This window comes from Bombina bombina, chromosome 11, assembly GCF_027579735.1.
Source record: "Bombina bombina isolate aBomBom1 chromosome 11, aBomBom1.pri, whole genome shotgun sequence".
Taxonomy (NCBI): Eukaryota; Metazoa; Chordata; class Amphibia; order Anura; family Bombinatoridae; genus Bombina; species Bombina bombina.
The window spans coordinates 118,299,545-118,315,821 of NC_069509.1; the positions used below are offsets into that span (position 1 = coordinate 118,299,545).

General features: G+C 37.7%; 1 protein-coding gene across 2 annotated transcripts in view; it reads right to left on the reverse strand.

The window, feature by feature from the left end:
• Positions 1 to 16,277, reverse strand: part of TRRAP (transformation/transcription domain associated protein) — a 382,824-nt gene that overhangs the window by 49,449 nt on the left and 317,098 nt on the right. For both annotated transcript variants that reach the window (XM_053694540.1, XM_053694539.1), the window contains exons 62-64: positions 16,092 to 16,256; positions 5,247 to 5,337; positions 4,026 to 4,225 (exon numbers count right to left, since the gene is read on the reverse strand). In XM_053694540.1, the coding sequence (XP_053550515.1) occupies positions 4,026 to 4,225; positions 5,247 to 5,337; positions 16,092 to 16,256 (456 nt within the window). The remainder of the gene's footprint in view (positions 1 to 4,025; positions 4,226 to 5,246; positions 5,338 to 16,091; positions 16,257 to 16,277) is intronic.

A 16,277-nucleotide genomic window follows, 5' to 3' on the forward strand; every position in this document is an offset into this window, starting at 1 on the left:
GTCTAGGGGGAAATTAAAGTCTCCCGCGACTATGAGGGAGCCCTTTGCCTCTTTCAAAATTAGGTCTGAAACTGAGTTTATAAATTTGTCTTGTTTGGAGTTAGGGGCGTATACATTAATTAGGGTTACTGGTTTGCCATATAACAGTCCTTTCAGGCATATATATCTACCCTCTTTATCGGTGGTACATTGGGTTTTGGTAAAAGGTAAGGATTTGTGGAGCAGAATGCTTACGCCATTGACTTTTTTACTGGGATGTGTACTATGGTAATGTTGCAGATAGTGTGGGGAGAAGTATTTGGGAATATTTTTGGCTTTAAAGTGTGTCTCCTGGAGCATCAATATATGCCCATTTTTTTTCTGAAGGTCAATAATGGCCATTCTCCTCTTCTGGGGGCAGTTTATTCCTTGAGTGTTCTGTGTGATGATAGTTAGTTCATTCAGACCGTAACTACCCATTGGAGGTGTGTGGAAAGGCCAACTTTGTTAGTGTAGATATAGAAAGACCAAGAGGTTAGGTCGGTGTGGGTGCACCTAGGGAGTAGTAAAGAAGGGGAAAGGTGAGAAAAGCGTGAGGAGAGAGAAAGAAAAGACATAAAAAGGAGAGAGAGAAATATGCAAAATACAATTTTTACTAATATTACATAAAACATTCCTAGAAATAAAGGAGAAAATCTCCCAACTGAATGAGAACCATTAACGAATATGCTTTGTTAACAGTCAACAATTTGCAAATATTTATCATGGCATTATTTTAACGTAGAACTAAAAAACAAATAACATTCTGCAGTATGAAACCAGAGAACAAATGAAAACAAATGAAAAGGAACAGGTTTAGCCTGGAATGACACATCATCACTGTGGGTAGCTATCCCACCAAGTGCGATGGGTAACTTAATTACTTAAAAAGTGTCTCATATATTTACCACATCACACTAGAGTCAGCCTTTATCACCTCTGGGAGACAATGCAGGCGGTAAGGATTTTTGTGCTCTCCTTTGACGGACTAGGATCCATTCCCTCCTCTGCGGGAGTGGAGGGGGTCCTGAGGGGATGTGATCTTTATTTTGAGCCGAAGTGATCTCATCGAGTTGTGGTGGTTGTATGTCCAGTTCCTTACATATAGATTGGATGTCTTCTACAGCAGAGCATGTTAAACGCTTGCCTTTCCATAGAATTATTAGATGGAAGGGAAAACCCCATCGATATGGGATGTTTCTTTTCCTCAGCATCATGGTTAATGGTTTAAGCTCTCTGCGTTTGGACAAAGTTCTTTGGGAGAGGTCAGCAAATAGTTGTAACTCCACATTATCATGCCTAAGGGGTTGTTGTTCCCTAGCAAGCTTCATCAATTCTTCCTTAACTTGGTAGTTGGTTATTCTGACTATAATATCTCTCAGTGGCTGATCATTTTGTGGTTTCGGGCGAAGAGCTCTATGAGCTCTATCTATGTCGATTAAAGCACTGAAGAAGTTTTGGAGATATTGCTCCAGGTCAGGGGTGGTGACAGCCTCGGGGACACCTCTGAGCCTGATGTTGTGGCGTCTGCTGCGGTTTTCCGCGTCATCTAGTTTGTCTTCCAGCTCGAGAATATTTGCCCCCTGACCTTGGACAGTTTTATGCAACTCTGAAATGGCTTCAGCGTGGGAGACCTGAGTAGTTTCGAGCGTCTCAACCCTATGCCCTATTTCAGATATATCTTTCTTGAGGTCAGAAATCTCATCTCTAATGCATTGCTTGACCTGAGAGATTAGTAGTGAAAAGTCCTTTTTAGAGGGGATTGAATTAAAGAGCGCTGTAGGTATGGTGATATTTTCAGTGGGTTGATCACTCTCTGATTCTGATGAACTTTGGCATAAGGTATGCTCAGGGGGATCTGCTTCTTCTGACATGTTAGTTTTGGCTTCTAAGGCCTTAAAGAAGGTATTCACAGTGTGTGAGGTGGTTTTCAGTTGCTTACTGTTTTTAATCGGTTTGCTGCCCTTTTTAGGCGACATTTTAGCTTGAGCTAAAAGTGATGTGTGTCACTTGAATAAGAGCTGAAATGTGATGTTAGGTTATGTGGTGTAAAGAGTAAACCACCCTCCAGTTGTTAGTGAATGGGTTATAGCTGTAAATTCTTTGATAATAAAGCACCCCAAAGGCTGATCATAGGTAGTATCTTATTGAAGGAGAGCTTCTGTAAGTAAATATGCTTATTTAAAAAGCGTATCTCCTGTAACTGTGGTTTCTGAATTTGTTCTCATATAATCTTGCAGGAGTTAGATTCTTAGCCACCCTAATTTATAATGTATACATCTGTATGTTAATTGATAATAGTAAACTGTTAGTACATTTATAGCCCCATTTCTGGGTTCCTTTAACAATGTTCATGTGCTGGTTCAGAACCGTTATTTAGGGCAATCAGTAGTTCTGTGCGTCTCTGCTATATTCCTTTAATAACCCATGCTGCTTCTTTTTTTTTTTTTTTTTTACTTTAGCTCAGGCTGCGGCCTTTCGCGGGACTCACCTCTGCCTCTCCGATCCGTGTGCGGTCTTTTTGTGTTGGGTCTTTGCCCCAATTATGTCCGGACACTGCTCTCTTGTTGGTGCAGGTCTTTTGGGAGTTCCGGTGGGACTTTACATGTCCCGAGAGAGCAGGCCGAGTAAAGGGCCAGGTGTGAGGAGGCCGCTGCTGCTTTCTTCTAAACGATGGTCCGGCAGCTGAGGTTGTAAAATGAGCTGTCCCAAAGTGAGCACCATTAGGTCAGTCGTTCTGGACACTAATTGTAACTGTTTAGATAGCTGTGGCAAGAGCCAATATCGTCCTCAAACAGATAGGGCTTAGGAGCACTAGAAAAACGCAGCCATCTCCTAGGCTGGCTAGCTCCGCCCCCCCTAAATTTAGTTTTTTATACATTATCCGCTTGGAGTAGTACCTGCCTAACCGCTTCCTGTCTTTGCATACTCACGGATTGATCCTCCGTTTAAGGCTACGGTACTCCAGGGGAAGGTAATATGACATAAGCCCGTTTGGGCTTCCGGTCATTCCAGCTGAACGCCTAGGTTGCGGCACTACTTTCTACTTGCTACACACTCACCACCTCCTAGACCCAGACAGTGAAAACGCTCTCCTCAGGAGTGATGTCTGCAGCAGGATCTTAGGAAATGAAAGAGACCGCACCCGGTCACGTGGTACGTCAAGACAGGACTTCCCCTGCTATGAAAAAGGGCACCAAGCTATTATGAGCTGCACAACACTTCAAAAACGGAAGTGAAACCTGTTTGTTCCAAGCCAAAAACACAAAGCCTATGAGCCTAGAAAAACTCTCACATTAAGCAGATATAAATCCCCACACTGTTCAAATAAGAGATATTAACCCTTGATCCTATGATCCTATCGAGGTATAAAGGAGTCACACTGTGACCCTGTATAGCGTTTAAAAATGTATATATAAAAAACGGTCTTAGCAACCAGGATCCATGCTGTGGAACAGGCACAGCCTCTCAAGTGTGACAGTCTTGCAGCAGCGCTACTGACATGGACTTGAGTGTGTAACAGCAAGCAGTGAAACTCGTCAACACTGATTGCTCAGGAGCTGTTAGCGACAGTCTGGATGGGTTCGCAGAAAAACTTTCCCTGCATCTCCAGACTCTAACTTTCATCAATACTCTCACTGAGAGGTTGACATTATTACTTAAAACTCCAGTCCTTTCTAGAAGGGAACATACCCATTACAGGACTATCCAAATATTCTGACACTTCTCTGCCACTTCCTATAGTGACGAAAGGCAAAGAATGACTGGGGGACAGGGGAAGTGGGAGGGATATTTAAGCCTTTGGCTGGGGTGTCTTTGCCTACTCCTGGTGGCCAGGTGTTGTATTTCCCAAAAGAAAGGAATGAAGTCGTGGACTCTCCCTGCCTTATGGAAGGAAATGATCTACTCCATAAAATAAAATATAGAAAGTTTCTCAAAAGTAGATATTTTTGCATGTGTGGTTTTTTTTTTCTTTTAAGGTGAATGCAAGGAAAGAAAGTTATTACCTCTTCATGCCAGTTCTCTCTGAACCAGACCATCTGGTCTACGATGCCTTCTAAGGATGATAAGAGAGTGGGATGAAGCTCCCTCTGCATGTGCATGATTCGGCTGCACCTCCACATTGGTGCTGTGGCTCTGATTGGCCCTGGATCAGAGGCAGAATGTGACTGAGTGCCTACTGAACTTGGCTGGTGTTGTCCAGAGTCTATAAGGAAATCAAGATGTTTACACTATTCTTTACCAAAGCTTCTTGTGTGAGTAATTTGTTTAGTAACACAGCAGCCGTGTCCTAGAATACATTCAGTTTATGTATAACCTGTGTGGCTAGATTATTTAAAGGGACATGATAACCCAAATGTTGAAGCACATGGAAGTGATGCAGCATAGTTGTAAGCTGACTAGAAAATATCACCTGAACATTTCTATGTAAAAAAGGAAGATATTGTACCTCAAATTTCCTAAGTATTCACATCCCACTGTAAAGAGACTTTAGTCCCAGGTCAAGCTAGGGATTGTGCATCTGTCATGTGTAGGTACAGTCATGTTATTTTCCTATTCAGTTTAAGCATGTTCTATAAAATCTCATGAGATCACAGCAAAGGCAAAGTATGACCGCAGTACTGCTGATGCTGATTGGCTATTGTTTTTTTTTTTTTCAACTTACAACTTTACAGCAGCTGAAGAATAACCGTTTACACAACATTTACTTTGGTGAACTGAAGAAATTTTGAGGTAAAATATCGTCCTTGTTTACATAGAGATGCTCAGGTGATATTTTCATGTCAGCTTTTTACAGTTATGCTGCATCTCTTAAGTGATTAAGCATATAAGTATTATGTCCCTTTAAGGCAGGGAAAGATTTTTGTCATTAATGACAATAGATACACTATGAAGTATATCCAATTCAATGTATATTTTCTTATTTTACAATTTAGTTTTCATCATCCAGAACTGTTAACTATACCAGTGTCTAATATATCTGGTGAATGGTATTTTTCATCCCGATAAAGTGTATCATTTTTTATTTAGTCACATAAAAGCCGTAAAAGACTCTGAAATAATACCTGAAGAGATTCAGAACCATACTAAAGAAGTCTTAACAGTATGTGGAAATATTTTATTATATCCATTTCCCAAGAGCAAAGAAAAGGAAACCGTGAAATTTTTCCCACCCAGAATTAATAAGTGCAAAATTAGATATAGGGCATTTGAAGTCTAGGTCTCACCACTTTTGTAACGCTCCCGCTGCTCTATCTTCAGGGTCAAATACAGAGTTCTGATGGGGAAGTAAACTGCTTGTGGATACACTCTCCCAACCTGAATGGAGAAAGAGAAAATAAAAGTTAACTTAAAGGGACACTGAACCCAATTTTTTTCTTTCGTGATTCAGATAGAGCATGACATTTTAAGCAACTTTCTAATTTACTCCTATTATCAAATTTTCTTTATTCTCTTGCTATCTTTATTTAAAATGCAAGAATGAACGTTTAGATGCCGGCCCATTTTTGGTGAACAAACTAGGATGTCCTTGCTGATTGGTGGATAAATTCATCCACCAATAAAAAAGTGCTGTCCAGAGTTCTGAACAATGAAAAATGCTTAGGTGCCTTATTTTTCAAATAAAGATAGCAAGAGAACAAAGACAAATAGATAATGGGAGTAAATTAGAAAGTTGATTAAAATTGGGTTCAGTGTCTCTTTAATGTCAGAGAAATATGGGGAAAAAAAAGACCTATAAAGAGGTTGATGGTATGATCAAATATAGGAACACACAAATATTATATAACATATACAGTATATATATATATATATATATATATATATATATATACATATATATACACACACACACACACATATATATACAGTATTTATATGCATGGCATTATAGGGAAATGTAACCCAAATTGTTTCTTTCATGATTCAGATAGATAATACAATTCTAAACAACTTTCCAATTTAATCACATTTGCTTCATTCTTTCTGTATCTTTTATTGAAGGATCAATAATGCACTTCTGGGAGCTGAACATATAGGTTGAGCCAATGACAAGAAACATGTGGAGCCATCAATCATCACCTAACTCCCAGTAGTGCATAGCTGCTCCTGGGCCTATCTATGTACGCTTTTCAATAAAGGATACCAAAAGAACAAAGACAATTTGATAACAGAAGTAAACTGGTAAGTTGTTTAAAATGACATGCTCTTTTTGAATCATGAAAGTTTAATTCACTTTACTGTCCCTTTAACATCTGGCGAAGTGGTTAAGTGGCGAGTCATCAGACTGTGAGCTCTTATATTCAAGCACTTGGAACATTTAAACATATTAAAGAGAGTGTATTTATATTATCTTTAGTCTAGAAAACAAATATTTTATTTGTTCCTGGTAGAGCGCTTCTCTTTCGAATTGTATTTGTATTATGACCCTAAGGGTGATGAAGGAAACCAAACATGGACTCCTTGCCCATTGAGCTTAGAGGAATATGGCTGCACCTCACTGATGAGGCCCAAAGAAGGCGAAACAATTGTCTGGGGTTGCCATGTTCCTTTTTCAGAGGATTGCCTGGTATTTCAGGACTGGACTGACCTTAATAGGCAAGGTTTAGACTGATGTACTTCAGCAAAGTTCTCCTCTGTGAAAAGAATTATTGGGATAAAAAAAGGCTGCTCCTAGGTGGTAACTCGCCATAGAACAAGCCACTGAGCTGTTGTTCATTCATAGTAGAGAGCTTTTCTTTCTGTAAATAATTTATTCTGCAAGACAGCTTCCAACTCTACACTCAGCTTAAGTAGTTCTTTACAATTGCCTCCAGCCAATCAGCGCCTATACAGTGGTTTGGGGTACTCTACTGCTTTGGTGGTGGAAAAACACAAGAGGGTGAAGACGGATTAAGAAGTGTTTGCAGAACAAATGTAACTTCATGTTTCTAACGATTTTATTCAAACCGCTTACTGATGGTGCAAGCTTTAAGACCTACTCTTCTATTTGTATGATGTCATATGAAGGCTGATTTAAAGAGGAAATAAGAGTCCAGACTTACAAGGCTGATTAAACCAGACATAAAGGTCCCTTTAGTCCTTTGTTTAATGCCAAGATTGGCACTGCACCTCAGCTGTCACAAAGGCACTACTTGGTAAGTACGCTCTGTGTGATATACCCAGTACATACCAAATAAATATACAAATATAGAAAAATCCCAATTCCTTACTAGCCCTCTAAAATGCACAGCCCTATTTGTAAGTCCTACCCCCCACACCCTTGTAAAAAAATAACTTTCCAATTTACAATACTTTAATTTTCAAATTTGCTTCGTTCTCTTGTTATCTTTTTCTGAAGGAACAGCATTGCACTACTGGCAGCAAGATGAACAATCTAGTTAGCCAATCACAAAAGACAAATGTGTGCAGGCACCAATTAGCAGCTAGCTCCCACTAGTGTAGGATATGTGCGTATTCTGTTTTAATAATCACTCAAGAGGTTTGGAAAACAGCACACTGATTCTTGGGCTTGTGGGGCACGGAATAAAGGACCTGCCACGTCCAAAGATACAATCTAAGCAACAAAGGTTATTCCAGCCTCCAAGATTTAAAAAGAACCTTTATTTTCTTACATGGGGTCCTCAGAAATAGAACATACGTTTCAAGCCTGCTATAGGCTCTTAATCATGTACACTGTTTTAACAATGGATACCAAAAGAACAAAGCATATTTGAAAATAGAAGTGAATTTAAGCGTCTTAAAATTACATGCTCTATCTGAATCATGCAAGTTTAAATTCTGACTTTCCTATCCCTTTAAAAACTATTTGCTTGCACTTTGAGGGGGGGGGGGGGGGGCTCGAGAGCTGAACTTGCATATAAGAACAACTTGTTGTAAGGGTCAATTAGAGAATCATTTCTATCATCTTTTTGCAACAGAAGGCATAATGTGTTCAGTGCTGCAAGATAAAAGCCATGAACTGTGCAGGAGAGGAAATACGCAGGTATAATTATATCAGCTGTCCTACAAATGAGGATACAAAGAGCAGTAAGCCAAGCGCTGTGGGCTGGCACTAACCATTAAACAGTAACCTCACTACATATAACAAATTCCAAGGGGTAAAAATTATTCAATTAACGTAAAAAAATGACGCTTTTATCAAAAGGAAGAAAAAAAGATAAGTAGATCTTAACGAGTAGTTTTTATCGTTATACAAACATTTCACACTCTATTACGTTTGTAGTACAAGGCTTTTAAGCAGGTTTGGATAAAGACACATCAAGCAACTTGTTCTTATTACGTTTAATATACCCTTAATCACAGAATCGCTACTTATAGAGCTGAATTGTCTTTGCACGGACCGTTGTGTTAGCTTTGAGTTTCCTCGCCAGCCTTCATAAAATATGCACAGATTATGTCTGTGTGTGGCAGCATCTAGAAGGGTAATTTATAGCAAGAGAAGGGTTTCCACGGAAACTGATTGCATAATGAAAAGGATAGGTTTTTCACGGTTGGAAAGGGACAGAGAATTCCTGATCCTTACACCCAGATGCCTGCTTATTATCCACAGCCTCCTTAGGAACTTGTATACCTAATAGGAACACAACCCAAAATGATTATAAAAGGCAAAATATAGACAGAGGCAGGGAATCCGGAGTCAGTTTAAAAAGCTCTTGATTATACAATAAGGGGTTGATTTATTAAAAAGCTACCAGAAGTGCTAGTGGGGGCAAATTTAGTAAAGAACTTCAAGAATGTGAAATGTGCATAAAGCTATAAAAATAATCAAGCCCAGACTTCAGATATAGATCACAATAGACCAGGGGGGCTTCTGGATCTTATCTCCTATCATAATCCTTGTTTTAATCTAGTTGTAGACCAGAGATACCCATCTTTCACTCTCAAGAGCCGAGGAGAGAGCAGATTTTAAGGATATCACTGTGACGGGTTAATTAGTACAAGTGCCTTTGCAAACTGAACGTTGTGGCAAAATCAGATAAATGAAGTATCCGTTTTAAGGTACATAAAGTCCATTTGAATTGAGGACATCTCATATGAAAAGAATCGTTTCCTGATTCAGATGGAGCAGGCAATTTTAAAAGGACATGAAACCCAAAAAATTTATTTCATGATGCAGATAGATTATACAATTTTAAATAACTTTCAAATGTACTTCTAATATTTAAGTTGCTTACTTCTCTTGTAATCTTTTGCTGAAAGGTTTATCTAGGAAAGCTCAGAAGCAGCAAACAACCTAGTTCTAGCTGCCGATTGGTGGCTGCATAAATTTACCGACTGTCCTTGGCTCACCCGTGTTCAGTCAGCAACCAGTAGTGCATTGCTGCTCATTCAACAAAGAGTACCAAGAGAACGAAGAAAAATTGATAATAGGAATAAATTAGTAAATTGCATGCTCTATCTGAATCATGAAAGATAAAATTTGGGTTTCATATCCCTTTAATCAACTTTCTAATTTACTGCTATTGTCATGTTTTCGTTCTTTTGGTATCTTTTGCTGAAAAGCAAGGTTGTAAGCTTAGGAGTCAGCCCATTTCTGGAGCACTATATAGCAGCAGTTTTGAAAGAATGTTATTCATATGCAAGATCACTTTAGGGCACCACCATTCCCTACCATGAAGTGCTGCAGATGCCTACCTAGGTATCTCTTCAACACAGAATTTCATGGGAACTACACAGAGATAGACTTTCACAAATGTGCCCTTATCTGATAACCTCTACAAAATATAAGCCTTCTTGTAATGAGTAAAAAGCTGTTACTGCAGCAGTGTGCGACTTCAAATCCCCTCAGGTTGCCACTAATTTAACATAACGGTACAATTTGAAATGTAAAAATAGGTTTTACATTTGTAATTTCTTTTGAATCAAATTAGTACTGAATGATGTGTAAACAGTCTAATTTGCAAGTGGCAATTGCATTTTAATGGCAATATATATTACTCCAAATGGAAGTGAAAATTCAGTCATATCCCTCAGCTTTTTATCTGACAGTCAGGCTTTTTGTAATACTTTGTGTTTAAAAGGTAACTGTGATATTCTAGTATATGTTATACAAACTTTTAAAAGATTAAAGATATATATATGTATTGTTGTTGTATGTTACCCAGCAGTAATTCAACCAACTCCCAGCTGACGAGTGGCAATAACCACAAAACAGTCTGTCCTGGGATGGTTCTGAATCACTGTACTAACCCTAGATAAGCTATAAAAGCTATATATACAACAATGCTATGGCGTAAAGCAGATTAAAGTAAAAAAGTGAGTCATTGTGAACCTCATTGGCATATCTTTGGCAAACAATGTATTCAGAGGTTTTCTGTGGGAAAAGCAAGTCTTCTGACTTGTACAGATTTGTAAATTAACTACACAATGAGTTATTTTCTCTATATTTTGTGCTTAGTGGAGGATTTTAAACTCACTTTTTGCCTCCCCATAATATTAATTGTTGTATGTATGTGTACTTATTAAAATTATGGGGGGAGATAAAAAACTGAAATTAAAATCCTCCATGTCTCAAAATTAAATCAATGTAAATATTAGGAAATCAAAATCAAATCAATGTAAATATTTGCATAGCTTTGTGCTAATTTCCTATGCAAATATTTACATTGATTTATATATAAGATTTATATATAAGAATTATATATATATATATATATATATATACACATACTTACTCTGTATATATATATATATATATATATATATATATATATATGTGTGTGTGTGTGTGTGTGTGTGCATGTATAAGATTTCATAAGTTACTGAGTCTTATACAATTAACCCCCAGTGTGGAATTCTCAGTCATTTCCCATTCATCATATTATCTACATTGGGCTCCATTTATCAAGCCGTTTGCCCCCCTACGACTGCAGGTCACAATTTATCAAGCAGCGGTCTTGTACGATCGTGGAGATTGATAGCTTGTGTGCAATGTTACATTCTGGCAGCAAATTGCTGCCCACCAAAGGAGAACTGGGGTGGACAGGGGCGAATATGTACGCCCCTGTCCGCCCTTAATTGATAAATCGAGGCCATTGTATTATGGACTGAGAGAACACCTCTCTCTCCCCCCCCCCCCCCCCCCAAAAAAAAAAGTTTTTGTAAACACACTCTCTCTCTCTCTCTCTCTCTCTCTCTCTCTCTCTCTCTCTCTCTCTCTCTCTCTCTATATATATATATATATATATATATATATATATATATATATATATATATATATATATATATATATATTACACTTAAAATACAGAGCTGTGAGTGTGAATAATGTGCTTGAAATTTGCTTATTAGTGTGGTAAATACTACACTGAATCTGCTATTCTGTTTTTGGATTGACATATTAGGTGTTACCAAGCCCTTCATCCACACAGGAAGGGACTGCGTGGTAGATTTAACTAACAACTCCAAATCTTCATTCATATTCACAGAAACAAAACATTTAGGCAGAACAAACCCCCTATTACTGGCTTACCTTTTACACTAATTATAATTTTGGCTTGCAACTGTATTTTCATAGCAAAAATAGTATTTGCTTGGCTTTTTAATAAAAAAAAGAATGTGGTTTACAGTGTCGCTCTACTATTTTCCCCACTTTTGTATAGATTTATATAAATATGCATTTACAGCTGCATTAATGTGGCTGAAGTAATTGTTTTACCACTGTTGTTCTGCTAAACAACATGCAGAAATACTTTTGTGAAAAAAAGAAGCAATTGGTACTCTTTTCCATTTGTGCGTATGAAATAATTATAATTAGTAAGCACTTAAGCACAACAAGGTATAACCCACAATTTGACAATTTATTTAGAGCACGCTTTTAAGCAAAATATCCATTTAAAAAGACTAAAAAAAAAATCCTCAAATACAGAAATTTATTCCCAGGGATCTTATTTGTCAAAGAGGGCAACGTATTATCACGGGTTAAATCTGGAAGTTATTAAAAGGAGAGATGAAAAATACAAATTCATGGATACTAAACAAGTTTAAGATCACTAACTCAGTTCTAAGCAGTGACATCTAACAGCGAAATTTGATAAAGCAAAGGAAGGCGAAACACGCCAGGGATAGGATTAGGGTCTATTTTTTTTGTTTTTAAAATGGTAGATGTATCGCTTAACTCTTGATGGCAGGAATGCTTATGCCAGATAGTTTGAAATATTTGGAAGGCTCAGCCAATCGGCAGTAGATGTAGATCACATTAAATTATATGGGAAAAGTGTGTAGCCATATACATATATATATATATATAAAGTAGTGTTGATGTTGGAGGGCACTCACAGGACTTGTTATAAAGCTAATGAATATACAACTTTTATTTCCAAATTAATTTCACATTAATAAAATGTCGACGTTTCGACCCATCTGTGGGCCCTTCTTCAAGACAATTATCATCTGAAAAAAATACAGAATATACAGATATAATCTAAGTTGACAATATACTGTATCAGGCACAAACTATAAATTAACAGTTAATTACAACAGTGACAACCCTCCATCATAGAAAGCAACAACAAAAAGCAAAAGAGTAGTACACTAGCTCAATGCTGAGCTGACCCTATTAAAAGCCAGGGAAAAGAAAAAGATTATATCTCTCTCACATGGTAGCGACAAAACCACCTATTATTTACTACATTCAAAAATGTATGGGCCACAGCTACCATAGTAAAAGAATAGTGTATACGCAATAAGTTATATGAATACCCATCTATAAGGTTACCAATATGCCCCACACCGAAGAGATCACGACATTCAAGCTAGAAAATCATTGCAGGGAGTGCTGATTGCACTAAAACGGTTAGTGGTTTATGGTTGGGTTTAAAACGTATCTCTGCCAGCATTGCTATGTTGAATATTTGACTAGTTTTGGATTAGCATATGGCGATCTATGGGGTTTCTATGGTATCTGTGTATGTTTACATTTTCTATCTGCTATACGGGGGATACAGAATTACATTATGAGTCTTGGTAACAGATACTTTATTTGTTGTAGGCGATTATGGGGACGCTAGTTAGGCTATAGATGTCTAGCAGAACCGTTACATTAAGTAGTTTTTGTCACGTTAATGGTGACATTGGAAATGTATTCGTTTTTGTATGTTGTTGTCACACCTCTATGTTATTGACCATGGCGTGCACCTATATTTGTGGTTCATAGTATCTTTGTTCATGCGTGTGCACTACAGGATGATCGCTCCACCAGGGAGACACTGTGGGTGGCGTGCACACATGATTTCTGTGTTTGTGGGTGTGCTTGAATGCGCCCCAATGATTAGCTAGTGTTTTCTGGGATTGCCCTATTTATAGGCTGCACATTTTATTTCCGGTATCTCCGATATCTTCACTGGGAGTCCGGCATTGAACGCCGTTGCATGGAGTGCTGTTTGCACTAAAAACAGAAAGTGGTTTATTGCTATGGCTGTTTTCTCTACTCATCTCTGCCAGCATTGTTAAGTTGAATATTTGGTTTCAGCATGTAGTGATCTGTGGGGTATCTATGGTATTGGTGACATTCTCAATTGGCCACATGGGGGTATATTGCCGCATGTTGGTATACATGAGTATGCACTTCTAAAGGGTAGTGTCATTTTTTGAATTGTTATGGGTGTGTCCAATTATTGGATATTTACTCTGGAAGTTTGCTGTATATTACGTTTTGGGGTATGAACGGTACCTACTCTTGTCTTGTATGTATTCACGATTGATTGTATAGCACTGGGATTTCTGGTCCGCAGACCAGTGCACTCACTATTGATTTTCTAGCTTGAATGTCGTGATCTCTTCGGTGTGGGGCATATTGGTAACCTTATAGATGGGTATTCATATATCTTATTGCGTATACACTACTCTTTTACTATGGTAGCTGTGGCCCATACATTTTTGTATGTAGTAAATAATAGGTGGTCTTGTGGTTATCACGTGAGAGAGAGATAATCTTTTTTCTTTTCCCTGGCTTTTAATAGGGTCAGCTCAGCATTGAGCTAGTGTACTACTCTTTTGCATTTTGTTGTTGCTTTCTATGGTGGAGGGTTGTCACTGTTGTAATTAACTGTTAATTTATAGTTTGTGCCTGATACAGTATATTGTCAATTTAGATTATATCTGTATATTCTGTATTTTTTTCAGATGATAATTGTCTTGAAGAAGGCCCACAGATGGGTCAAAACGTCAACATTCTATTAATGTGAAACTAATTTGGAAATAAAGTTGTATATTCATTGGCTTTATAACAAGTCCTGTGAGTGCCCTCCAACATCAACACTACTTTACATATTCATTTGAGGATAGCACCCAGGCAGTGGCTACACCTGTGTGGATGGAGTGCTGAGCCACCGGCTATATATATATATATATATATATATATATATATATACACTTTTTTTTTAAATAAATAAAATGGGTAGTTTGGGAGATATTAGTGCAAAACTCCTACATATTTGAGGGTTTGGTCACCATTAACATAACATATACAAGATTATTAAAGCTGGATAGTGGTGATATATTCATGTGGCTCTATGATTGCCCTCATTTAAGAAACATATACAAATAACACAAGTGAATGATAAATAATATGTGGTAATAATATATGCTGCAACACACACGTATACTGGGAAACAGTTTCTGTGCAATATAGATAAGATGCTGCTTTAATCAGCTGTTGAAATGAATGACACCATATAGAAACATACAAGGCTATGGATATGTGTGACAGGTCTAATAATCCATAAAGTCACAAACAAATTAAGGTGCACTCGTAGCCGGAGGTCTAATAATCCATCAGTGCTAGGAAGCTTCAGGTGTCAGAATACCTTATAGATAACTAGCAACGCTGTTCTTATTTAACTCGGTTCCAGGATAGGCAGAACCTTGAGGGAACTCACGTTGAAGGCACATTAAGTGAAATCTGAACATGTTAGGGAACCAGAGAGAGTGGGAGATAGGATAAAAATTAGAATAAACTGTCTGAGCCGTCTTGAGAAGTTCTGGATCTTTACACTGAACACCATTCTACCACATGGCTTCAATTCAGAATATCATATAATACATATCTGGGAGTGAAATTGATTTTTCATATATTAAATTGTCTATGATCAATTTAATTGTATATACACATTTATGAATTTGGATATCATTATATACATGTTTCTTTAATTTGAGAGATGCTTTTAGCCGGTTAAAGAGTGGTATTAATATTTATCATACACCTGTGCAGAATGTGTGTACGATTACGGTTACCACCTGAAATTAATCAGATGTGTGCGGAGGTGTCATTGTTTTGAATCTGAGTTCCACTCTTCAGAGATTTTTACCACACTGTGTTTGGTTTTACAGTCTTTTTCAATAAAGTCTTGTGTTTTACTACGAATCAGATCATTTGTTTGGACTTTAGTATTTCCACACTAATTTGTCAGTACATTATATTTTATTAGTTTAAGGACCATTAAATACAGTAAAATTGCATAATCAACAAATGCATAATTATGAGACAACTGTGAATCACAAACAAGAAGCAGATTTTTTTCTAACATTTCAAAGTTCATTTAATTTCCCTGTCTCACTTATGTGACAACGATCAGCCAATCACAGACTCATATGCACATATACTGTGAAATCTTGCTCATGCTTAGTAGGAAGCTAGTGTCTCATAAAAATATAGTACACAATTTGATTATGGAAGTAAATTTGGATATATTTTTTTTTAAATTGCATGCTCTGGGGCCGATTTAACAATGTGCAAGCGGACATGATCCGCTGTATTTCTAGTCAAATGCTTGTGCAATGCCACCAACTGCACATTTGCGGCCAATCGGCCGCTAGCAGGGGGTGTCAATCAACCTGATTGTATCTGATCCGGCTGATTGCTGTCCGCTGCCTCAGAGGTGGCAGACGAGTTAAGGAGCAGCGGTCTTAGGACTGCTACTTCTTAACGCCTGTTTCCAGCGAGTCATAAGGCTCGCGTGGAAACTGCTGCATTTGCAGCATAATAAATCAACCCCATAATCTGAATCATGAAAGTTTAATTTTGACCTTTATGTTCCTTTAGTAAATATTATTAGCTCTATCAATACACCTACCTGACTAATGAGATTTAGAAGCAGTTTTCCTTCTGAGCCAACCAAACAGGTTAATAATTGTGGAATCCAAGCTAACCACTGGATCGGTGGTACTCCAATGCAGTATTTATCCACAGCGTCAGCCAATGTGTTTTTGTCATCATCAAAACTCAATAGCCAAAGAACCTGAAGTCATTAAAAAAAAAA